At 41.4% G+C, this 26,015-nt stretch overlaps 1 protein-coding gene across 1 annotated transcript in view; it reads right to left on the bottom strand.

Moving 5' to 3' along the window:
* Positions 1-18,598, bottom strand: part of PPP4R3A (protein phosphatase 4 regulatory subunit 3A) — a 29,587-nt gene extending 10,989 nt beyond the window's left edge. The window contains exons 1-7 of the mRNA XM_081020713.1: positions 17,223-18,598; positions 11,767-11,822; positions 10,114-10,212; positions 8,184-8,801; positions 4,426-4,503; positions 4,227-4,343; positions 3,468-3,584 (exon numbers count right to left, since the gene is read on the bottom strand). Of these exons, the coding sequence (XP_080876839.1) occupies positions 3,468-3,584; positions 4,227-4,343; positions 4,426-4,503; positions 8,184-8,801; positions 10,114-10,212; positions 11,767-11,822; positions 17,223-17,364 (1,227 nt within the window). The 5' untranslated portion in view covers positions 17,365-18,598. The remainder of the gene's footprint in view (positions 1-3,467; positions 3,585-4,226; positions 4,344-4,425; positions 4,504-8,183; positions 8,802-10,113; positions 10,213-11,766; positions 11,823-17,222) is intronic.
* Positions 18,599-26,015: the final 7,417 nt, after the last annotated feature.

Here is a 26,015-nt window from a genome sequence, read left to right as displayed (position 1 = left end):
GCCACTCATGCTGTTTCTGGAAGTGAGGAAAATTTCAAAAAACATGGGATCGTCTGCAACCCCACAGGATAGATACACATCCTTGGGCCTACCTGAAGCAGCTATGCAGATGCTAGCCAAGTACTCTAACATATAAATGTACTTTCCAAATTCCAATAGATGCATCACTACCATGTGAGGAGTAGGGAACTGACAGACTGCTGCCTACTCATGAAGAAGCAAGTGAGGCTGTACTGCATCAAGTTTCTCTGCATTTTCTCCAAGAATCCAACCCAGAAAAAGGCAGAGATATTCTACATCATCCTGTAGCTGAGCACAAAATAGGAGGATGTTCTTAATAGGAGCATCACTGGCCTGGCATGAAGTCTCCTCGCCTTCTCCCATTCAAAGAATAGAGAGGACAAGGTTCCCAGCAACAGCTGCAATAATTTCTCTCCAGCACTTGCTCTGTGAGGGAGGCAAGAGGGACATGCACATGGAGAAAATCAAACCACTCAGTGCCACTAAAGATGGTCCACAGTCACTGAACAACTGCAGAACCAAAATCATGTTCAGAAGCTCTATTAAACATACAGAAAACCAAGTAAGTGGGGAGAGACTGATTTTTCCCCCTTCATATTTTGGTCTCTTTTTAAAAGGTAAAGTATTAGCTACAATATTTATTGCAGGTTTTAACACAGAAAAGGGACTGGGTCTAGAGAAGCACTATGGAGCTTTACTGCCACCTTTCCTCCCAGGTACAGTCCCGCAGTGGCCCTTAAAAACTGGTGTGCAAAAGGTCACAGGACCTTCTGGATCAGCAAGGGATGAGTTGGGGAAGCTGCAACAGGAGGGGGAAACTGGTGGAATTCTGGGGACCACCTTGTGTGAGCAAATGGAAGTTTCCACCCACACAAAACACCTTTACATCTAAGCCAACAGAGTAGGACCTACTGCTAAAAGTTGGCTTATATAAAAATTATTGCTTTCATGTAACTATATATTTGGTCCTAAACCTTTGCCTTGGTTGTATAGTATGAGGTATCATTGAACGTTATGGGGAGATCCTTGAACATACACTATGCTACAGCCATTTAGGATGGTATGGCATAATCACTATCTACTAAATGCTCTGAACTACATGCTATAAGAAAATTGCATCCTATTTACAGAAACACTCAATTGCTACTGCTGTTTTAAAAATGTGTTCTGGGGTCTAACATACTATATATCAATCTGTCAATTCAGCTGATTATCACTTTAGAGATTTTATTGAATGGTTTTTTTAAAAAAAGCAAAACAATTCAACATGAAAACTTCTATTAAACGTATTCAAAAATTTAATATATTAATGGAAAAACAAAACTATACCATCCAAAGAAATACTGTTATCAAAAATAATCATGTATATGACTTGTGCATAGTTATATTCACAGACTTGGAGCTGCTTCATGTTATCATTTTCAGGGTTTTTTTTTCTCCACACAAGTTTTACCTAGGGACGCACTTAAGAGTGATTTCTCTACAGTGGTTTCTGTATCCAAATAAAGGCTATCAGTGGAAAGTGTGAATCAGTCCTCAGACGCTGACCCAGTAGGCACAAAACTCTGGTTTACTTTCCCCCACTCTCAGTTCTCTGAAGTGAATCTCCTTTCCCTTGCTGGCTTTAACCATATTTTAAAATAGCCTCTGCGTATCACCATTTGCATGGTCACCACAGACAACAAGAAATTATACGTAGGTATGTGGACTGTGGCAGCTAGAGGAGAAACATGGAACTCTGTTCCTCCTCCTATTTCTACACAGTGCATGCAGTAGAGCACCAAGCACAGAAACAGAGGGTGCTCCTCTCTTCTTCCAGCAGCCCTCTGCACTTGTATGAAGAATGAGGTTTTACTACTTTTTAGTTATTTATAAAAATATTCGTATATCACTATGTCATAGAATATATATCAGAGCAGTTTACAACAATAAAACATAAAAACCATACAAGAAAACCATAAAAATGTTAAAAGCATATCAATTAACCCTTGCGGAAGGATGTACAGCAATACCTCGGCTGTCAAACATAATCCGTTCCGGAAGACCATTCGACTTCTAAAACGTTTGACAACCAAAGCACAAAGGGTGGTCGGCAAAGTCAATGGAGAAAAAAAGAAAAAATGCAGCGGAAATCGTTTGACTTCCGAGGCATGTTTGAAAATAGAAGCAATTACTTCCAGGTTTTCAGCGTTCAGGTTCCGAAGGGTTCGGCTTCCGAGACGCTCGAAAACCGAGGTACCACTGTATTATTGATTGCCTGTACAGGCCTGGCAGAATAGTTTTCAGCAGGCATTTAAAAGTTGGCAGAGAAAGTGCCTGTCAAATTTCTAATGGCAGAGTATTCAAAGGACTGGGCTGAAGACACTAAGGACTCAGTTTCTCATCGTTGTCAAATGTGTCTCACCAACTTGGGGAACAACCAACAACATGCCTGCAGATGATCTCAGCAACTGGGCTAGGATATAAGGGGTTCAAGAGATTCCTGAGGTACACTGGAACTAACTTGTTCAGGACTTTGTAAATTAGTACAAGAACTCTGAACCTTGGCAGCCAGTGCAGTAGGTTTAACAATGCTGTCACATGTTCTCCACAAGAAGCTCCCAGAAGCAGTCTAGCTGCAGCATGATGTACCATCTGGAGCTTCTAAACCAAAGAAAGGTAGGGCAGAGGAGGAACCAGGGTGCACGGTTCCTCCTCTGCCAGCTTCTCTTTGTGGGTGGGGGAGCAGAAATGTTTACAAGACAATTTAATATCTGTATCAATTCTAACCATGGTTAATGGCAACTAGCATTTCCAAATAAACCTGGGGTTATAAGACAGGACTTGCAAATAAAGGTTTAGAGGAAATTTGCTTAGTATCATTATTACCGTATTTACCACAAAAAACTGGGAAAACTTATTGACTCGAGTATAAGCCAGTTCACCACACCACAAACCTGGTGGTGGCGGCAGTGGTGGAGGAAGAACAAGCAGCCCAAAAGGGCTGCTTTCGGGGTGCTCGTTCCTCTGCCACAAACAGTGGCAAAGGCGGAAGAGGAAGCAGCAGCCCAAAAGACCCTTCACTCGAGTATAAGCCGAGGGGGGCTTTTTCAGCATAAAAAATGTGCTGAAAAGGTCAGCTTATACTTGAGTACATATGGTAATTAGTGCCAATGCAGAGGTAACTCTGAACCATGGTAAAAGCTGACATGGCAAGCAAGAGGGAGATTTGGGCTCAAGAGGCAAAAGGAAGAGACTACAAACTTCCAAGACTGGCTCCTAATGTGCAAACTGTGGTTTGCAGAAGCCAGTAACATATATGTGAGAAAACTGCCTGAGTTTATACAATTACACATCAGTAAAAGAATACTGAAGCATCTATCCAAGCTTCAGTTGTTGAAATACTTCATTGTCATGCTTTACTAATGGAAATGTAATTTTGAAAATGGTAAGAGCCACCTACTTACATCATCATTCTGTTGAGCTTCCTGCATGACAAATTCTCGTACCATAGACGGGTTATATTCAACCAAATATGAGAATATATCAGTAGCTGCACTTCGCACTTGTGCATCATCCATACCCTGCAGTTAAAAAACAAATTATTAAACTATAGTAGAAAGGTAGTCTAAAACTTAGTTTCATTGTTTTAATTAGCTCACTTTTGAGACAAAATGCCTTACTAAAGAAGTCTATTTTATAATATTCTTTGCCCCCAAGGAAGGTTGAAACCAAAACCTCTTGCACGTTTTGTGTATCTGATTAAACCGCCCAGTATGGTTTTTGATGCTTTGCCTATGCTTTGGTGCTGCCCTCTTCCATTCCCCTACCTGGAGTATGATAGGACAGGATATATATAAAACTACATGGTTTTTATAGATAATGTAGTATCCCAAAATGGTACATAAAAAGTTGCAAACATTTAATTGCCAGACTATGGGCAGAATTCAGCTAATGAGTCCCATCAGTGGAAGCCCATACAAAGATTTGTGCTTGTGCAGTGGACCCCCCTGCCCCCCAGCCAAAAAAACAACAACAAAACAACAATAGCTCAGATGAGTCAGAAGAACCACCACAACAACATGAAGAAGGGGGGATTGCTCCTTCTGGCAATGCAAAATGCTTGCCCTGATGGAATGATTGACACAGTGCTACATGGAATTCTTCCTCAAAAATACCCCAATGAAAAGAACATACAAGTTTAGAAGTAAACTTTGCAAACTTACTAGGATGACTTCTAGTGCTGGAAGAATGCCCATATTAGACAATGTTTTGAAAAAAGCGTCTCTGTTTTGAGGTTGTAATGTTTGAGAAAATGCACAAAACTCTTTAAGAAAGTTTACCTGAAACACAGAAAACAATACTTTATTCACCAAGAAACAGAATGCAGCAATTGCCTTACTAAGCTCATTTCAAAACACTTACCAATTCTTGTCTTTTCTCCTCATCTGTAGCTTCATCTGTAAGTTGTGCAAACAGGTCTGTCAAAAACTTTTCATCTTCCTATAATATATCAATGTTATGTTTAGAAATACAAAATGGCACTAAAGGTCTATAATATATTCTCCAACCAAACACACCAGTTACAAATCAGATCATTTGAAGGGACAAAGCTATGCCTCACTGGTACACATTGTCTTTAACAATAATATAAAGCAAAACTTGATTTAAGGGCAAACTCCCACTGACTTCAGATGAAATGTTTCATTCACCTTATTACTTGTGCAAAATATAAAAAAGAATTGTCTTGATGGTGGAAATCAAATATTCACATTGTCTACAGAAAATGACAGAATATTTCCCATCTAATACCACATTTTTCCTAGCCTTTGCAAGTGAGCTTACACAGCCTGAGTCAAAGTCAAAGCCCCCCCAAAATGACTCCATACATTTAATCATTTCATATTCTTTACACAAGCCTGCTAACAAATTGTACACCACTTGCACATAAACTTATGTAATAGGAAGTGGTATCACACTTCTTCCCCTCGCATCTTTGTTAACATGTTGTGTTTAAATCTGGACAGGTACAACTTAAGAGCCAATGCACAAAGGGCAAGGTAGGCACAGTAGACATAAGTAGAATTTTGCTCTTCTGATAAACACACGTTCTAAGCAGTTTCAGGTACATGTGAATAAGCCATTATTGCGCCAATCTCTTGTAAGAAATGAATGTGTATGACAATATAAAAAAATTCCTCTCCATCCCCCAAGTAATCAGATTATAAAGCCTTTGTAGGTATTAGTTGGCCCATCCACGTCACCTGGACACTAAAAGTCATACTTCATGGAACAAGTGTGCTTTTTTTACATAGGAATAGTTGCTAAATATTAATAAACTGTTTACTATTAGATTCTAATGGATTATTGAATATTGCTTTATTTGATATAGGTTGTTTATTTTAAAGTTATTGTGACTTTTTATATTGGATCAGATTGTTACTATTAATGTTTGATGTTTTATTGTGTTTTTGTATGTGTTGGAGGCTGCCCAGCATGGCTGGGGCAGCCCAGCCGGATGAGCAGGGTACAAATTAAATATAAAAATAACAACAACGGCAGCAGCAGTAGCAACAACAACAACAACAACAAAAAGTAGGTGAAATAGCCGTAAGACCTAACAATCAAGCACGGCCAGCTATCCTGTCCACTAGGACAAAACTTTAAAAGTGACAAGGTTCAACTATAGTAGTTTGTTAAGTGTATATCTCACCACTGATAAATGTTAACAATCACCCACTGCACTCTATGTAAATACACATTATATGTGTTTGAAACAAAGTCTAGGTTGCAAGCTCTGTATTAACAGACACAACAATTGTACCATATGTGATTCCCAGTTTATCCTCATGATTTTTAACTATTTATTTTTGGTTAACAAAGGGTAGTGTTAAATTAATGAACATAAGTTGATTTCAACAGGTCTACCAAGTAAAACTTAGTTGAATACCACCCATAGCTCTTGGATTTAACATTCGATGATCAATTAATGAAAAGGTGTTTACAACGTTCACTTTTTCCAAGCAAAGAACATCCCCGCTCCGCTGCCACAAACAGGTAGCAATTTATGTTGTGAACTGCCCTGCGATCTAGGGGTTTAGGGCAGTTAGTTAGTTAGTTAAATAAGGCTTCATATACCTCTAGCCCATTCCCAAGGCTAGATGTATATCAATATTTTTTAAATGTACCTATGAGAAGCATACTTGAAATTTATTACTACTGAGAAGCTTAGCTCTGATCATCAAAAGCCAGCTCCCAAATAGTACAGGATTAGGAGTGTTTCATGTGCACCATGTGGTTATGATAAAAAATATGATTATCCGTTAATTGGGTTGGATTCAGAGTTTCCCTTCTGTGTAGGCCCCCATGACTGAGATTGAATGGAGAATCTCCATTTAAGAAAGTGGGAGGCAATTCCCTTTCCAGGCCCATGTCGCTACCCATGCTCTTCTGCAGGGTCCTCAACCCTCTGGAACAGTTTTCAGGGAGGCTGCAGGGTGAAAAAGCAACCAGCAACAATCACGTCTTCCACTACCTAAAGCAGGAGTGTCCTACGAACAGTGCTTGCTTCTACTCTTCTTTTTCTGTTCGCAAATGTTAAAACATTTCTTCCAAACCTCTCTACTTCTGTAGAACAGCTATACTTAGCATCTTAATGTTTTCACAATAAAAGCTGCCTTCTATATTTACCTTTACATACTTCCGCTTGAAGTGAGCACACAAAATTTGTACTATTTCAAATGCAGTCTTATTGACTCCCAAGTTGTACAATGCATAAGCATTAATGTTCCTGTTAATATAGTCTAAATTGTCCAAATCTGGCCCCTTTGCACCACAGTATCATATACTGATATTTAAAGTTATATTAGCAACTCTTTAAAAAGTTTAGTTTGTTATGCACTATAGCCGTAGCATTTTAACTCTTCTTTCTCATGCACAAAACTTTACATCAGGCCTTAAACTGCATTTTATTACCTGAAATATTTCTCCTATTCTTTGAAATATTTGCTAATTTCAGTAAATATGGTTAGCTCATTATCTTTACCTAAGCTAATAATAAAAAAGCAACAGAACCACAGAATCACTGAGTTTTTCACACAAGAGCAAATTTACCATATGGTAGTGCCTTGTAATCCAGTATTAAATGACTCTAATGTTCATAGGTTACAGCTTTTAATTCCTAAATATTCACATGTGGCATCCATTCATCTTACCCATTAGGTGTACTCTCCCCGTCCCCCAATTACAGTGCCCTTTGCAAACCCAAAAAACTCAAAACCTAAAGTATTCAAAGCATACACAATGCTCCCCCCCCCCAACCCCAATCCCCACAATAGATCAGAAATTGTCTAACTTGGCACTGACCAACAAAGCAGTACGGTATGTAATTTCTGATGTGTAATTTGGGCTTTCCTGGCATATCAAGAACACCTGACTTCGCTACATACTACAGCAGTTTCGGCGCTATGAAACTGTATCTATTAAAAGTTACAATTCATTTTAAAACAGAAATTGTTTCCCTTCAGCTTCTTGGGCCTCTGCAGTTCTCAACATCCCCTGAAACCATATAATTAACAAACACCAAGGCTCTGCAAAAAACAAAAAAAGTTTGGATTCATTTTGGTTTGTGGGCATGCAATGTTTTGTTTCATTCCTACTTTTTAGGGTTCCTTTATTTTGTAAACAAAGATTTACTTTGCTGTATTACCCATTGGGAAAAATCACAATGCATTTGTATCTTAACATATTCAAACAGAACTGAATCAAATTTGCAGGAATGGGAGCCCCTTCTAAGAGGATGGATTCTGTCACTTTTCAGACAACTAGGTCATAGCAGGTTTGTGCTAGTTTCTGTTTCCTTCCACTGGCCTTTTTGTGCTAAGTATTTGCATGATATTCACAGGGAATGCAGAGGTGCAATTTGATAAGTTACCGGCAAAATTTTACATCACTATGTTCAAGAGTTTAGAAGTTACCCAAAATTCATTAAAAATCCAGTATTTGAGTTTTTAATTAAACCAATTAACAGGAGCCAAACTGTAAGACCCAGCATCCCAGACTGCATCTTCCAGGTACAGGAAATGCCCCAGGTTTGCCAGCAGGCTCCAAACAAGGAAATCTAGATAGAAACAACATTCAATCTGCACAACATCCAAGATTAAAGAAAACAATTCCTGACTTACCTGTAACATACCAACTATTTCTACTTTATTAAAAAAGATGAATGAATGAAGAGTTGATAACATGTTTTCCTCAAACACCGAAGGAGTAGGTAGAACCATATCTTGAATATACTGTACTCTGTATGTCTGATGTATTTTTTGTTTCAATTCTGGGTCAGATATTGGAATAACTTCTTTAAATTTTGCAGTTTTTGTCAGAAATTCCCTGTGTTTCCGTGACTGTGATAAAGAAGGATCATATTCTAGGCATCCAATTACATCCATTATACATTCTTCAGAAAACATTACTTCAAAAAGTGCAGTTCTATTCAAAAGGAAGATTCCCTTAATAATTTCATACAAATGGTGTAGTCCTTCAATGTTTTCCAAGTCCTCACACACATGGAAAATTTCTAAGAGCTTTTTAATGTAGCCCTCATTTTCCAGTGCTAGAGCAAGTTTTTCTCGCCGCAATGGAGAAGGCAGCGAAGACGCCACAAGTTCTGCAATTTCCTCTAGTCGACTTAATTCACAAGATGGCAACTCTAGACCTGGGGATGACATATCATCAAAGCGTTCCTCTTCAGATTCATCCACCAGATCCTGAGTAATGTCCACTGAAGGGTCTTTCCCTTGAACCTATTAAAGTGAGAGAAAACCAAAGGGGACCTCTTCAGCTTTCACAGCCAGATGCCTACAGCTATATACAGAGATGCAGACAATCCAAGCACTTTTACCATAAATTTAATCTTAAACAATATCGCAGAGAAAAGGGAACTGTACCCAATCCAGTGGAAATGGGTAAAACCAAATATTAAACCTCGAATATCAGGTATTGAAAAAAATATACAAGAACCAACCGGGTGGGTTAAAGTTCTTGTTACAGAAAAGTCCACACCATGGCAGCTAAGCATCACAATGCAAGCAGCACCAGGTTTGTCTTCAGATATTGTTATCTTGGACTAAAAACTGAAGGGAGCTTTTTTGCTTCACAATACTAAGTTCAACCTCTAACCAACACTATAGAATGAGCCTGAATATTTTAGAAAACTGTTCCTACCTAGATAATGCTTGGCTACTAATATTTGGTTTTTCTATTTGAATGTATTAGCATCAATTTTTCTAAACCACCCAAGAATCTCTCTTGATGAAGGACAGCACATTAAAATAAAATGCAAACAGTACCACCCTGGGCAACTGCCACCTAGTTATCCACACTCTGGTCAGGGCTACTGTTACGAATTAAACTGGGCCATCTTGCCAATCCTGCCCTCCATACTTATGTACAAATATTCTTGCTACTCCAAATTAACTGTATGGGTAGAATTCAACTCAAGCTCCTTTGGGAGGAAGGGTAGGACAGAAATTTAACAAATAAAAACAATGAAATGCTCTTGTGCTTGCAAAAGAACTTTCGATCAGCAGATATCTCTGCTAATGGAAATGATAGTTTTCAGTTTCCTCCTTTTTCCACACAGCTTTTCAGAGCACCTTCCATGCTGTTTTGGAGGGTCCCCCAACTCTCTGGAGATTACTTTTGGGGGCTGCAGAGGGAAAGGGGAACAGGCAAAAATCTCCTCTTCTATTAATGGTATTATCCACTTGATGAAAAACCCATTTGTTAAGTGCAAAGGCACCAGTTTAATTCTACTTTTGCTATTGCTATCTTACTACCTTCCTAATGGCAAGGTTTACGGTAATTTATGATTTCCCAGTGTTCTACAACAGTGGAATATTTTCGTTTTCATATTTGCTGACAATCAGGAGTTGTAGGTATTTGGCCCTCTTGTTTAGTTAGCCCATATGTTAGTTTGAATGGAAGTCTGAATATGCACTAAACACATTTCAGGTTTTAAATAATCTGGATGCTTCTGAAGGAAATGGTGAAGGAAATATTCACTTAATATTGCAAATGGAACAAATATTTAAATATTTGAGAGGGAAAACTTACCTGACATATTTTTTCCCATATTTCATCACATCCAGCTTTTTCTTGAAAGCTAAGTGCCAGATCATAGTTCTCTGCTTCAGACCACACAATCAGTGTGTCCTTTAAAAGTTAAGAGTTATGTTTAGTTAAGCTATATTTAACATTACAGAACATTTTCTAAAGATGAATTATTTGATCCAATAATGTCTGAGATAAAAAATCAAAGTGTTTCACTTGCCTATTACTCTTAATACAACTAAAAACACAAACTAAAAATTCCCATATTGGATTGTCAGTGGATACCAAGCCAGTGCAAAGAAAGTCACATGCACAGCATGCTGGCAGTGTTTTTAGCATATGAGATACAGTTGCCACTGAGCAAACTATGGCTGCTGGATCTAAAACATCATGTATATTTTGGCAAGTAGATGAATTTTATAGGGCAACATTGTGTTATATCATGCTTTGCATGAAATTATGGTTGTCACCTGCTACATTCTCATTTTGATTAAAAGCCAGCTTTCATAAAGAATATTTCTTATTCACTTTTTTATCACCAATAACCACACTCCCATCTGTATTGTATTTTAGACTCTCTTCATAGAACAATTCATCCATCTGATAATTTTAGCAACCTTTATGCATCCTTTTTACAATTTCCCAAGGGTTTGAACTGCATGCACACATTTCAAATATACACAACATCAACTTTGGTAATGGCATTATTTGTTGTTTAATTTTCCACTCTTTTCCTATTATCTCCATTTGCTTTTTTCCCTACAGCATTACACTAAAAGACTTCTGCAGAAATTTGTTTACTCATTCATATGCTCTTTCCTGTTTTTTAATCAGTCACCAACCCATAAGATCACAGAGACTAATTAATGACTGCTACGTTCTTAATGAACTTTTCACAAGGCCCTTCGCTGCACGCTTTTTGAAAATCCACAAAATCTTTATATTTACAGGACTGCCCTACACTGTCTACTAGTTGAGACTGCAATTGTAATCCTACTAGCCTGGCAACAAGCCCCACTGATTTCTATGGGACATACTTCTGAGTATACATTATTCTGACTGCAGCCTTACTTGGGTAATCTGACTGAGAAGCATACACTTCCTTGGATGCTACTTAAAAGACAGTGTTACATTGGTGATCTACTAGTAATTTGGTATGGATGGTCCTGCAATTTTACATAGGAGTTCCCCAAGAACCCATTGGTGAATCACAATTTATCCAAGCAACTGGTTACTATTTGGTTTGTCAATCAGTCCAAAAATCTCCCTTTTTGGGTGCAGCTTTTTTATTGTGTTAGCTGATCTGTTAAGTTTAATGTGAAGTTCACTAGACTTCACTGTATTCATTACACTCAAGAGTACCTAACTCACAAGACTATTGTACAGAGGAATGATATAAGGAATTCTGGAAAACTGCCATACATCAAAAGGTTCTATGGTAACTGAACTGTAAGATTAAGCTGGAGGCACAAACAATTACCATGTTAGTGTTACATTGTTGCCAGTGAAGCATCAACAGATACACTTCTGGGTCATAGCAGCAGTTCATAACCCAAGCCACGACAGCCTGAAAGCACCTTGAAATTGGCAGACCCAACTATCATATTTCCATCAAAAATTTCCTACGCTGAGAAACATAGCTGACTAAATTGTTACCTGTTGCTTCTGGTAAGCAGTATTAGGATTGATTTTGGACTCCAGAAGAAGAGAACCTAAAAAGAAGGGGGAAAGTGTTTTATTTCCTCCCCTAGAAATAAAGCAGCATTTATATGATCTATACAAAGCAAACTGAAAATAATCATTCACCAGGTATACACAACTATTCCTGTGAAGAAATGGTTACTGATTCTGCAAACAGCTCTCTAAAGAAACCTTCGCCATCCTGGTGTCCTGCAGATCTTTTGAACTACAACTCCTATCAGTGCATACATCCCAAAAAATGAGAAGGACACGAGTTGGTGAAGGCCGTTCTAATGATTATCAAGCACTGAAATCCTGTAATATATAATTTTAATTAAAAGCAGTTAGTGTTATATTGATTTTTCTAAGACTCAACTGTGCAAAGCAAACTTTCCTAGGTTAATATCAAAATACACTTCCTCTCCCTCAAAGAAGGTTTCAAGGTATTAAAACATTCTGGAAAGGAAACAGGCATAAACCATACAATTCATGTCTTCTGTAAAACCTTTCAGGATGGGTAATAGAAAGGTTGCTATACTGTGAAAGAGTGGTAGCCAACTAGCCACTGTTACAGAAATAAAGCAAGGCTTGCTATTGCAACCTTCCTAAAAGGTCCTGCATATATTACACTCCACTTTTGTACTGGACTCTAGGGCTGGTAAGTATTTCAATTTTCTATAGGCTGAACAATTTCAAATTTCTAGGTGCCATTATCAAGCTTCCAGAATTTTTGTGGTGAAATACAGATCCCCCCCCCCAGCCCAGCTGAAGACACCAATTTAGACTTGTTCTGGTCTAGTTAGAGGTATACAATGCGAACACAGAAATCCAAAAATCCAAATCAGTTCGCATGCAATGTGAAGCCAATCCATGGCTTAGTAAAAGCACTTTGCATCTGCACTTATGTGAGCTAAGTCATAGTTTGGGTTAGTGTATCATCAGAACACAGGCTCAGGATTTCTCTTCACTCCAGAGAAACCAGAAGCTGTAACCAAGTTTTGGTTTACATGTCAAACCATGGCTTTGCTCATAGCAGTGCAGCAGCAGCATCAGGATCAAAGGAAGAGCAAAGCAGTTGTGATTTATTCATCAGAAACCTGCATGTTCATGCATTGCAAAAAGCCATAGTTTGGCTTTGTATTATATATGAACCACATCAATAGCAGTAGGAGAAACAAACTGTTGCATTAAGGTTCTGTATTACCTGTAAGTACAGATCTATAACTAATCATGGCAATGGGTTAAAAGTAACAAATTCAAGCATTCAGCAACTAGGAAGAAGTAGTGTATGGCTGAAGCCAAAGGAAACATACTTCTGAGGACACATCTGAAGGGTAGAAAAAGTTTACAGTTCAAATACTGAGTTATTACTGGCGGGGGCGGGGGGAGAGAAGCAGTACCATTAAAATGTAAAAGCAGCTGATGATTCAACACTTCTTAAATGCCTGAAATAGTTAAAAAAGAAAGAAAGATACAGTGCCTAGTTTTTGTTCCCTGCATAGACCAAGTCTCTTGTTTATCATCCCAGGAGAGTGCAGAGAATATTCTCCTAGAGTTAACTGACTGAACAAATGGAAGAGGAACCTGAAAGTTACCTTTTAAGCTCATCTCTTCCACAAATTTCAGTTAGTAGGAGTCTACTTTTCAGTTACTAAGTTAATGGTTAAATGATTAACACTATTACCAAATATATTGTGTTTAGTTGTGGCTGTTGCCTTAGTTCACTGAGATAACAGGTGTTCAATAAAATTGATTTAAGGGCATGGAAAGATTTCACTAGGGAATAATATGGACTAATGTTAAAAACATTTTGTCCTCTTCTTTTAACATAAGAAACAGGGTGGGTTCAAAAACAGACAGGACATATGTTATTTGCCCAACAGTGTATAACTGCCACTAAATCTACCTCATATACTGTACAGTAGTATAAGAGATTAGAGAGATATTTGCAATATTCACAGGTTACAATCCTATACCCACTTACATGGGAGTAAGCCCCAGTGAACTCAGTAAACTTCTGTGTAGACATGCAGATTTGCACAGGAAAATGACTATACAGTAAGTGGAAAAAGTGTCACAGTAAGTGAGTCCTTGTCAATGTGGGGTATAAATAAATAAATAAACAAATATATAATAATAATAAAGTAAGGAAAAATGCAATAAAAAATAGGCTTTCCTTTCATTCCAGTTTTATCATGCAGCCAAAAATGTGTGTGTGCTGCAGAGGAGAAATGAGATATTTCTGGCTTCCCAGAGAATCAAGTTGCCCACATATGTTGGCCATTTTTGCTTAGAAGAAAGCCTTATCTGGGGTGTACATTTTAAACTCCCCTGACAATATATCATTCAAGTCAATGTCAAAGCATATATACAAATATATAGGCTATTGGCCTGATCTAGTATGGCTAGTACTATACTCCACTTACCCCTTCTCCACATTACCTTATCTTGGCTCTCATCACTTTGCTAGCACTGGGGTGGACAACTGAGCATGGTGAAATTCCATGCTGCTGAAATGTGCTTGACTATTTCAACCACGTGGCTTAGGCCATTTGCATGTTTTCCCCCCAAACGCTCCTAATGGTAGTAGCTCCTGTGATGCAGTGTATATACCTGGTATGTGGGGGGGGGGGGACTTTGTTAATACCACATGATTCGTATCCCAAGTACCAGGACCATCCCATTGCCTTTGTCACCAATTTGCCTGTCTTCAACCCCATTTGGAGAGACTACAACACTATGGTATACTTACTGCTTTTTACTCCCTAGAGATGCAGATACTAGGTCTTATCTATCACTTGCTACCAGGTCCTATGTCTATAACTTTCTTATTCAAATAATAAGTGTGGTGCACAGCAAGAGACATAAAAATATTAATATGGCAACAGAAAATATAAAGCAAAGCTGAAAAAGAAATTCTAGAAATAATTACAAAGCAATACATTGGGAGTGAGAAAGCTCTCTACTTAATCTCCAAGGTGCCTATTCCAGAATGCTGTGTAGGGGCAAAATTTGTGACATACCCCACCAAACTCAGCCCACCAGCCATGTATTGCTGCCTGCTAGTGGCATGGTAAGTTTCCTGTTTCTGCTGCTTGTCTAGGACAACAAAACAGCTCATCATCTGAGATGCAACTGGACTAGGTTCAGCTTGCAGATCACAAAGCATGACTTGCGTACAATCAGTAAAACTTCCACAATATCCATATTAATGTTTACATTTCATTGACATTATTTTACACGCTGCCCCTACTATCTGCATGCTCACTATCTGAAAATTCATGTCCCCATGAAAATAATTACACCCAAACCTTGCTATACACTCCACAGATTCACTTATCTGATTGCTGATTGGCTACAGCCATTTCAGGGAGAAACCATTGGGGGTGGGAGCAAACAAATCCCACATTAGAATTTCCATAGGAAATTATAGACTAGTTATGTGAATGCTTGCCTAATCAATGATTTCACAGAATGCATTGTGTTTGGTAAGCGGGACCTACGTGTATTTTAAAGTCTGAAAAGTTTAAAAGTAATATTAAGAAATAAAATAATTGCATTTTACTTCATTTCTAAAGTTTGGAAAATGGACTTCCAGACTAAGATAATTTGAGGCACACTTTTGATAAATCAACTAAGAATACAGTGGTGCCCCGCAAGACGAATGCCTCGCAAGACGGAAAACCCGCTAGACGAAAGGGTTTTCCGTTTTGGAGGTGCTTCGCAAAACGAATTTCCTATGTGCTTGCTTCGCAAGACGAAAATGTCTTGCGAGTTCCTGCGGGGTTTTTTTCCTTTCCCCCCCCTTTTTCCCAAGCCGCTAAACCGCTTATCAGCTGATGGCTAAGCCGCTTATCAGCTGATCTTTAAGCCGCTTAACAGCTGATGCTAAGCCGCTTATCAGCTGATCTTTAAGCCGCTTAACAGCTGATGCTAAGCCGCTTATCAGCTGATCGTTAAGCCGCTTATCAGCTGATCTTTAAGCCGCTTATCAGCTGATCGTTAAGCCGTTATCAGCTGATCTTTAAGCCGGCTAAGCCGCTAATACTGTAGCGCTAAGCCGCTAAACCTCTAATGGGCTTGCTTCGCAAGACGAAAAAACCCGCAAGACGAAGAGACTCGCGGAACGGATTCTTTTCGTCTTGCGAGGCACCACTGTATTAAGTTCTAATCAGTCACAAAGATTCCCTGAGTTAACACGCAAACTTAGTGTAACTAATGGTATGAGTCTACAGGTAGAATTCAACATTGTGCTAGTACAATTGTTCCGTAAGTACAAGCATTTGCCCCAGAGCAGATTTGGGGGGGCTTGGCGGGGGGGGGGTGCAGTCCCACTGCACTAGTGGGAGTCCTTGAACTAACCAGCTAAGTTGAATCCAGCACTATCAATGGGGTTGAATTAACAGTAAATATGGAAAGGATAATGCTGCAAGACTGAAATATTATGCACAAACTTATCAGCAAGTCTCACTGCTCTCTTGAAAACCAGTTGCATTTATTTGTTAGGGGTTTCCCCCCAGCTAGTCTACTTTCATTTTTACTTAGTTTCAGAAAAGACAAGGAAGATGTTTTTCGGCCCCAACCTAAAAGGGCCACTATCAAGCTAAAAACAAAACAAAAATAGGAAGGGGAAAAAATGTGGTTAAAGATGAAATAGAATTTAAGACCGCTTGTATATACTGCAGCACACACTGGATTCACTCAACTTCCATATTGCTATTAAGTGTTCCCCAACTGATTTGTACTTCTTTTGTTGGCCTAAAACCTGAAGGAAAAAACATTTTATTTACTTTGAGCAGATACACAAGGCAGATCCTGAAGCTTAATTTATCATAAAGAAATTATTCATATGCTTTCACAAAGAATCTCACCACAGCAATCATGTTAAAAAAGTAAGTGTGTTTTTCAACTTATAATTTTGACAATCTATAGTTCATGGGTTTGACAAACATGAACTATGGATTCTCTCTAGAATGTAAGGAGATAATGGGTTCTTATGGAAAGCAGGAATTAGAAGTCAGTATCTTTCCACACACTTGCTGAGATAACAAGGATTATAGGACAGCATATACAGTCATTAAAATTAATGCAATTTTTGTAATTATCTTCCATCCTAAGATTTTAGGAGCAAAATATGCCAATCAGTACTTAATTTTTATCTAGGCACAGTGGCCAGTCTATTGTTCCAAATATTCTACAGCAGAATATTGCAACAACTGTTATGTACTTAACAACAGCACATTGTTGGGAATCATCTGTCATGATAGCCAGCATATGTTGATTAATACTTACCTGGTTTCAGGCTCCCATATACATCACCCAACACTTGAAATTCAATTCCAAGATATGATTACCACCTCCCACCTTACTAAGATGAACACAGGGATTAATACTTTTGGTGTGCACATGTTCACACATTCAGCCAAACTTACCATCGCTCTCTGCCCTGACTAGCAGGGACATGCCCTTCAGCCTTTCCACATAGCCAGAGGACACATGTCCAGTGCCTCGGTCGTCCCACTGTCTATCTTCATTCAGTGTATAAACCTTCACCCTTCTCCGGGTATCAGTCATCCTGCCTCTTGTCACACCACAGGGGACTACAATAGTTGACTGAGCTGATGTGGGGGGGGGCTTTGCCCCCCTCAGTGAAGGGGAGCAGGAAAGAGAATGAAAAGTCTCAGACGGTGTCCCACAACAGTCCTCTTTGTGGCAACTGCTAGAGTAGCTGCTGCATCACCCCCAAAAGGGGGCCAAAGCAAAAGTGGGGGGGGGAGGAAAGGAGGGAAGGGAAGCAAGTCTTAGGGGGACACAGAACTTCTTCAGTGAAGCAGCAGCACTGCCTTGCAGGATGCGAGATAACAGGAAGTAACAATGGCAGAGTTGATAGGGGGAAAGAGAAGGACGAGGAGGGTCTTAAAAGAAAGGTGTGAAAAGGGTCCCGAATTACACAGGTGACTAAAAGCGTAGAAATTAACCGGGTGTGCCAATAAGGCAGGCTGGCATGAAGAAGTGGAGGAGCGGGGCGCAGATCGGAGGCGTAAGTGACAGAGCAGCGGGGAGGAGAAAGAAAGCGGGCGGATCAGTGGTGACAGGAAAGGTAAGCGGGGGGATCAGCTAGTCGCAACCGACAGGTCCCCCCCAATAAAAAAAAAAACCGAAAAGTGCCACGGGAGCGGCGGGAAGGGAAACCCGTAAGGACAGACCGGGGAGACGTATTTAGGGGGGAGCGGAAGGCGAAGCGGGGGGGAAACAACGGGCAGAGCGGACTGGTTCGTCCTCTGCCCGGCTCTATTGTGCGCAGAGCTCCCAGGCCCAAAGCCCCTTCTTTCGGCCAGACTAGGGGACCGAGACGGAGCCGCCCCTTCTTCGCAGAGGAGGCCGCGGCCTAAGCCGGCGGCGGCGGCGGGGGAACGGTGCTGCTGCTGCGGCTGCCTCGCTGCCTGCCTCCCTGGGCGTGGGCGGGGAGAGGAAGCGGGGCCGGGCGGGCCGGGGGCGCGCAGGCGGCCTCACGGCCCGGTCTCCCCCATCAGCTCCCCTCACGAGCAGCGGCGACTCAACTCCCAGCCCGACTCCTCCGCCGCCATGTTCTTCCTGCTCCCGCTCCCGCCGCCGGTGCCGAGTCCCGGGCTCGAGCCTCGTCGCCCGCGGCGCTCCTCCTGCTCCTTCCCACGCAGCGGGCCGAGGCGCGGGGCCCTTCCGTGGGCGGGCTGGGTGGCTGAGGCGCTGGCCGTTCGTGTCCTTCTGTCTCAAGGCTCAGTCACGGCGCGGCCGCCATCTTGGTTTCACCTCTTCGCTGCGCGCGCGGGGTCTCCGAGCGAAAGGCAGCACGGGCCGGCCGCGAACATTTAAAGGGCCAGCAGCCTGGCAGAGGCTCCGCTCGGGATGGTGGCTCAACTTGAAGGCGCGCTTCTTCGCACTTTGATCCCCCTTCCTCCCAGGAGAAGCGCAGGAAACTCTCCCGGAGGGGAAAACAACACGTAGAGAAGCGAGTTCCGTGAAAGGGGCCCGATTCACACGTGACATTCAGGAGGGCGAACTTAGCCCGGGGCCGTGAGCGCCATGTAGCGTGAACCTAAATTTGTGGGTGCCCGGTCCCTTCATGGGAATTTTTGTGGGTGCTCGGGCAGCTCTGGTGACATTCATGGTATAACAAGGAGTTTGTCGTGCCAAAAAAGACCTGGGTAGGCGAGGGGAAAATCACAGCTGGGTCTCCCCGCCACCTGCACGTGCTCTGGGGATCCATTGCCAGTTCCAGTGATAACTCCCCCCCCCCCCCCAAGAGAGCCTGTGGCAACCGCGCGCGCACCTCCGTACAGATGCACTCTGGGCTTCCCGCTGGAACTGCGCCTGGAAGCGGCAACTTGCACGGCCGCCTCTGCGAGTTCAGTAGCTGGTGTTCGATTTCACCCCACTGCGCACAGCCCCAGGGCATGCTAGCTGATATCCCGGGATAAATCAAAAGTGCCAGACACAAGAGGTTAAAAGGATTTCCTCGGGCGCTCCCAGCATTTAGCGCACAAGTGGAATAAACAGGTGTGCTGACTTGCAGGTAAGTGCGCAGTGCTGCAGACGTGGGAGGCTGTGAAGCTCACTGGGTGACCTCCTGTCTAGCAGCTAATAATAATAATAATAATAATAATAATAATAATGATAATTATTTATTATTTGTACCCCGCCCATCTGGCTGGGTTTCCCCAGCCACTCTGGGCGGTTTCCACAGAAACAAAAATACACTAAAATCACACATTAAAAACTTCCCTGACACACCTCACAGGGTTTAGAGGTTAAAAATAAGCTGGGGGGCAGAGCCTTGAGGTCCTTGGAGGAAGGTGGAATATGAATGTAATAAAAATAATAATAGTTGTCTCCCCCCTTTTTATGATTACATATTCAAAACACGAGTCAGTGACGCTCAGAAAAACCTCAGCAAAAGTAGCACATCCTGTATACAACACTAACAAGTTCTTCATAGTTTTGCTGTTCAGAAGTCAAAAAGGCCAGCCTCAAACACAAAATGTAGCCGATATGGTGCTCTCCTGATGCTGTTCAGCTCTCATCAGGCCCAACCACTTGGTCTGCTGGTCAGGGATGTGGGATTAGTTTCTGGGGAGCATCCTGCTTAGCTGATAAGAGGCTGGCAATTCCTGGTTGGGGGTGTTATTATTACAGTACTATTACTACATAAGTATAAGTGCAATGGTGGAGACTCATCCAACCACAGGCTCCAGAAGAGACACGGTATCGCTCACTATTCCGAATAAACAGTTTGCACATTGTTCTGAAGAACTCCACGTAGTTTATTGCCAAGATACCTTTGGTCACCCACTGCTTGCTTTAGTAACTGAGCACAACTGCAACAAAAGCCAAAAAGAATATTTTTGTCGCACCATTGAGTTGTACCAACTTTTGTGATTGAATATTCAGAGATCATTATGAATGGGTCCAGAAAACGTTTCTTGACACTACCATAGATAACTATTGTTGAGTAAGATAAGAACATAGGAAGTGCCTTGCTGGTTCACACCCAAAGCTCACCAAGTCCAACATCCTGTTCTCACAGTGGCCAACCATATACCTATGAGAAGTGCACAAGCAAAACATTCAAAGGGATACTGCTTCTGAAGATGACAGAGGCTGCAAAATCATAGAATCAGAGTTGGAAGGGGCCCTGTGGGCCATCTAGTCCAAACCCCTGAAATGCAGGTATACAGCCCCCCCCCCATCCTATTTGAAGTGGATGATATTGTTGAGATGAAGGGTGGCACCTCCTCAATTTTTCTGGTTGTGACTTACTACTTTCTGAAACTAGTAGGAAACTCAGGCTATGTCTAGAATCAATGCTAAACCATTGTTTAGTGTTACAAGAAAAATCCTGTCCTCTTCCTACTGGGCTTGTGCACTCTTGTTCTTCCAGCACCTGAGAGCAGAAGCTTCCACTTCCACTTTAGATTAGCTAAACGGCCTCAACCCAGTATACCTGAAGGAGCATCTCCACCCCCATCGTTCTGCCCAGACACTGAGGTCCAGTTCCGAGGGCCTTCTGGCGGTTCCCTCACTGCGAGATGTGAGGTTACAGGGAACCAGGCAGAGGGCCTTCTTGGTGGTGGCACTCACCCTGTGGAATGCCCTCCCATCAAATTTCAAGGAAATAAACAACTACCTGACTTTTAGAAGACACCTCAAGGCATCCCTATTTAGTATAGTTTTTAATATTTAATGTTTTATTCTGTTTTTAATCTGTTGGGAGCCACCCAGAGTATAAATAATAATTTTATTATTATTATTATAATTACAGCTTCTGTTTAGCATATCCTCTGAACCCTACATAGTGGTCAGTCAGCCGAAATTTTCAACTCCCAAGGCGTTTGGGAGCCAAGGTACAACTGTAATAGCAAGGATCTTTTAGATCAGGGATGGGGAATGTGTGGTCCTCCGGATGTTGCTGGACCACAGCTTACAACATCCCTAACCACTGGCCATGATGGAGTTTGAGTTGAACTATATCTGGACTAGAGTGTCACAGGTTCCAAATGCTTGTCCTAGGTCATCTTTCTATCAAATTTTTAGACTACAATTCCCATCGGCTTTCAAACCTGTTGTGAAAAACATCTGAAGGGCATCAGATTGTGGAAATCTGTTCTATATGCTGAACAGCTGGTATGCTTTTTATTAAAGCTTAGCATTTTGATTACAGGTTTTTTAAAAAAGGTAAAGGACTCCTGGACGGTAAGTCCAATCAAAGGCAACTATGGGGTACGACGCTCTTCTCGCTTCAGGCCGAGGGAGCCGGCATTTGTCTGCAGACAGCTTTCCAGGTCATGTGGACTAAACCTCTTCTGGCGCAACGGGACACTGTGACGAGTCCCAGAGCGCACAGAAACACCATTTAATTAATTAATCAAATAGTGTTTGATTACAACATCATAGTGTGGTCATGGTTTTATTTATCTGCATTATAAGGCTTTTTCAGCAATTAGCTGAGTAGCAGTTTTCCTAGTCATATCAGTTCAGTTTGAGTAAGGGTTTCAGTCCTAGTCTACTACCTGTAGTTTAGACTAGAGTGTCGGAGCCAGCTGTTACAAATGGTGAAGTTTAGCATAAAATTATGACACAGAGAGCCAGCAATATTTTCATGATGGTAGGAGCAGCTCCCTTCGAACTCCCCTCTCCTCCTGCAGCTTCTTTATTATCCTTTGTCTCTCTCCAGCCGCATGGCTGTTTGCCAATGTCTCACGTTACCTCATCCGGTCAAGGCTTTTATTGCCCCCTTCACCATATAAGGTTAATACATTCCATTACATTGTAAAGCTCAGAGTGCTGGTCAGCCGAGGTCAGGGGGCACCCTGCAATATTACAAGCCTTTGCCGTGGCTTTATGACTCCCACATGCCCTCTTTCTTTATTTTATATCAGAGTCAATACGCGATAAGCGACTCTTGTGACACCGGAAGCGGGCTGCGGACTGGAGAACCATGCAGTACATATAGAGATTATAGAAAGAATACATTGGATACAGCAACACAAAATAATGCAAATAACTACTATAATGATCACTAAAATCAATAACTACTATAATGATCACTAAAATCCGGAAGCCAAGAATATAAGAATTCTGATTCCAAGCTGCATGGTAGGCTTCCTGTAAGAGAACAAGAGCTATTAAAAGTGAAATTCAATGTATATTTGCAGTTTGGATATATGCCCCATGATTCTTTCCCCTCCTTAATTTGAAAATAAATGGGGGGAGGCTCATGGAGGGTCAATTGTACTGGAGGCTTAGGGGATATAATATTAGTAAATTGAAAAGATCCATTGACAGGCACACCCTGAAGCATTATGCTGGAATGACTGGCATACACACCCAACATTTAGAAGCATGCAATAAACTGGCAAACATAATCATATCTTGTACAAAAATATTATCCCTCCATATCTTATGATAATTTTCTCCCCTAAAAGTCTTATTCAACAACGCTGTTCTTCTAGTTCGAAAGTGGCTGAGCCGTGGATACTGCCAGCCAGAGTAGGATTCAGGTGACAGCTGCTTGCCAGCCGATGAGGTGAAATATGGTGGTTTCAACTGGACTGGTCGTCTGCTTCTCTTCCTTGTATAACGGTGCAGCAAAGGATGGTAAGGCAAATGGTTAGGAAGGCAAACACTGCCAGATGCAGCTCGTGTGCAGCACCATCTAGGTGGCGCATGCGGAAAGGTTTCAATGATTCACCCACAAAATGTTGACAAAGTGTAGGGGAGTTCCGCATGCCTTGAGGCAGGACAACCCACTGATATCGCTGGGTGGGCTGCGAATTGTTATATGCTGGCAATGTAAAAGCAAACCGTTCCCTGTCTGCTGGAGCCAGTAGGATGAAGATGGTTCAATGTGGCTGAAAGTCAATTGTTCAGAAATCCTGTTCAGAGATAGCTGGTGCCGCTGCTGCGGATTTTTCTTTTGGTAGAGGCCACTGTTCTACCCCCCCTGGGGTATCAGTGATCCTGGTTTGCCACACTGGAAACAAGTTGTATCGGTGGCTACAGGCTGGTTTTCATTTAGCACTGTTGCCAGCAGATAAGCCTTGTGGCTGGCTGTAGCTACAGACTGACAAATGCGAAGCATGGCTGCTATGTCTGTGGCAGGATTGTGTATTATCGGTCGCAATGCAAGTTTACAATCCTCATTGGCATTTTCAAAGGCCAATTGTTTGATAATTATTTGTTTGGCTTCAGGATTTTCAATTTGGCGACTCACTGCTGTAAGCAGCCTGTCCATAAAGGAAGAATATGATTCTCTTGCCTCTTGCCTGATTGAACCCCACCTTGATTGAATACTGGTGGGTTCTGGGATTTTTCTCATTGCTTGTTTAGCAGCAAGAGCAGTGTCCCTCAATAAGATTTGCAGCAGTGTGGCTTGCACTGAAGCTTGAGCGAAGGGACCACGCCCCATCATGGCATCTAAGACGTCTGCGAGGGTAACATTTGGATTATTTCCTCTGACTTGTTGTAACAAGGCTGGAGCATAAGCACGGCAGGCAGTTTCCCATTCGTGGGCAAACAAAACACCAGCTGATGGGGGTAACACTGTATGGGCCTCTGGAACCAAGAGCTGGGCTAATGTGGCTTCTAAAAGCGCCTGCGTATATGGGGCTTGGAGTCCATTGGCCTTTACTGACTGTTGCAGCTCTCTCAGAATCTTAAAGTCAAAAGGTTGGTGTTGGGCTTGGGTGCCTACCGGGGCACCAGCAGGGGGCACAATAACAGGGAATGCCATAGTATCCTGAATTAAGGAAGAGGCAAGGACTGCACGTTGAAAAGGATCTGGTTCTGGTTCTGCTGCCGAAAGAGCAGGATCATTGCCAGCCAGACCACGGTATTTTTGCAGGATTGGGTCCTCTGGTGAGGAACTGTAGTCTGGAGGTTTAGGGTCTGGAGCTGCTGGCAAAGCAAGTATTGGAACAGACTCTAACACAGCAGGCTGAATTAAAGAAGATGAAGGTTGTTTTAGCAATGCAGCCATGGAGATATTTTTTGGTGATAAAGAGCCCATGGCATAACGAACCTTGCACCATGCATTTAGAATCCGAACACTTATGCTGGGGTGCCCATGAAAATGTGCCCCAATCTTGTCCCAAAGTTTTAATTCCCAAGTCCCATCTGCAGGAAACCAGGGGGAATGCTCTTCGATAGCCAGAATGAGCTGTATTAAATCACTCTCCGGAACTTCCAATTCGTTGGAGGAGAGGAGAAATTTTAAGTCTTTTAAAAATTTCTGTTGGGGAGCAGACAAAGAGCTGCCCATTTTTCTAAAATCAATATAAATAAGGGATCGGAACTCACCGGGATCTTTTTAAGATGATTAGCGCTTGAAACCCTTTCCGGGCGTAGTGAGCCGATGATATCCTTTGCTAGGATCGATAAACCTCACACGGTTTCCTTTTAAAATCCTCTTAGTCTGCCTCATACTGTTTCCTTTAAGTTGCCTCTTCTTAGTCCTCAGACATATTCTTTTATTCTGCCTCACACGGGGCACCACTTGTCGGAGCCAGCCGTTACAAATGGTGAAGTTTAGCATAAATTTATGACACAGAGAGCCAGCAATATTTTCATGATGGTAGGAGCAGCTCCCTTCGAACTCCCCTCTCCTCCTGCAGCTTCTTTATTATCCTTTGTCTCTCTCCAGCCGCATGGCTGTTTGCCAATGTCTCACGTTACCTCATCCGGTCAAGGCTTTTATTGCCCCCTTCACCATATAAGGTTAATACATTCCATTACATTGTAAAGCTCAGAGTGCTGGTCAGCCGAGGTCAGGGGGCACCCTGCAATATTACAAGCCTTTGCCGTGGCTTTATGACTCCCACACTAGAGTACCCTCAAAAACAATTTTATGAACAACTTCTTTTGATCTTTTTTTAAAAATGATATTTATTAAGGTTTCAAAGAAAAGATTACATAGATAAAAAGAAAAGAAAAAAAGAAAGAAATAAAAAAGAAAAAATACAAAATACAGAAAAAAGATAAAAAACACTTAAAAAACACATCAATCTTTCCATGCCTTACATTTCATTTCCTTACTTCCCTGACCTCCTCACACCTCCCTTTTTTGTATTCCAGTTCAATTAGTTAATTCAGCAATTCCTTTCCCTCTTTATTTTTGTCTTAATCCTTTAACTTAATATATTATAACTTTGGATTCTCACCTTTTAACAATCCATTTTTACATACACCTTTATAACATTGCTGCTAAAACCACTTAACTTCATTCTAACATCATTCTAACATTCATTAATTTTGCAGTATTTCTGTAAATAGTCTTTAAATTTCTTCCAATCTTCTTCCACCGACTCTTCTCCCTGGTCTCGGATTCTGCCAGTCATTTCCGCCAGTTCCATATAGTCCATCACCTTCATCTGCTATTCTTCCAGAGTGGGTAAATCTTGTGTCTTCCAATACTTTGCAATAAGTATTCTTGCTGCTGTTGTGGCATACATAAAGAAATTTCTGTCCTTCTTTAGCACCAATTGGCCAACCATGCCCAGGAGAAAGGCCTCTGGTTTCTTCAGGAAGGTATATTTATATACCTTTTTCATTTCGTTATAGATCATCTCCCAGAAAGCCTTAATCCTTGGGCATGTCCACCAAAGGTGAAAGAATGTACCTTCAGTTTCTTTACATTTCCAACATTTATTATCTGGCAAGTGATAGATTTTTGCAAGCTTGACTGGTGTCAT

The sequence above is a fragment of the Podarcis pityusensis genome (assembly GCF_964106645.2).
Source record: "Podarcis pityusensis genome assembly, chromosome: 1".
NCBI classification, from domain to species: Eukaryota; Metazoa; Chordata; class Lepidosauria; order Squamata; family Lacertidae; genus Podarcis; species Podarcis pityusensis.
This window is presented reverse-complemented; position numbering and strand designations above follow the sequence as displayed.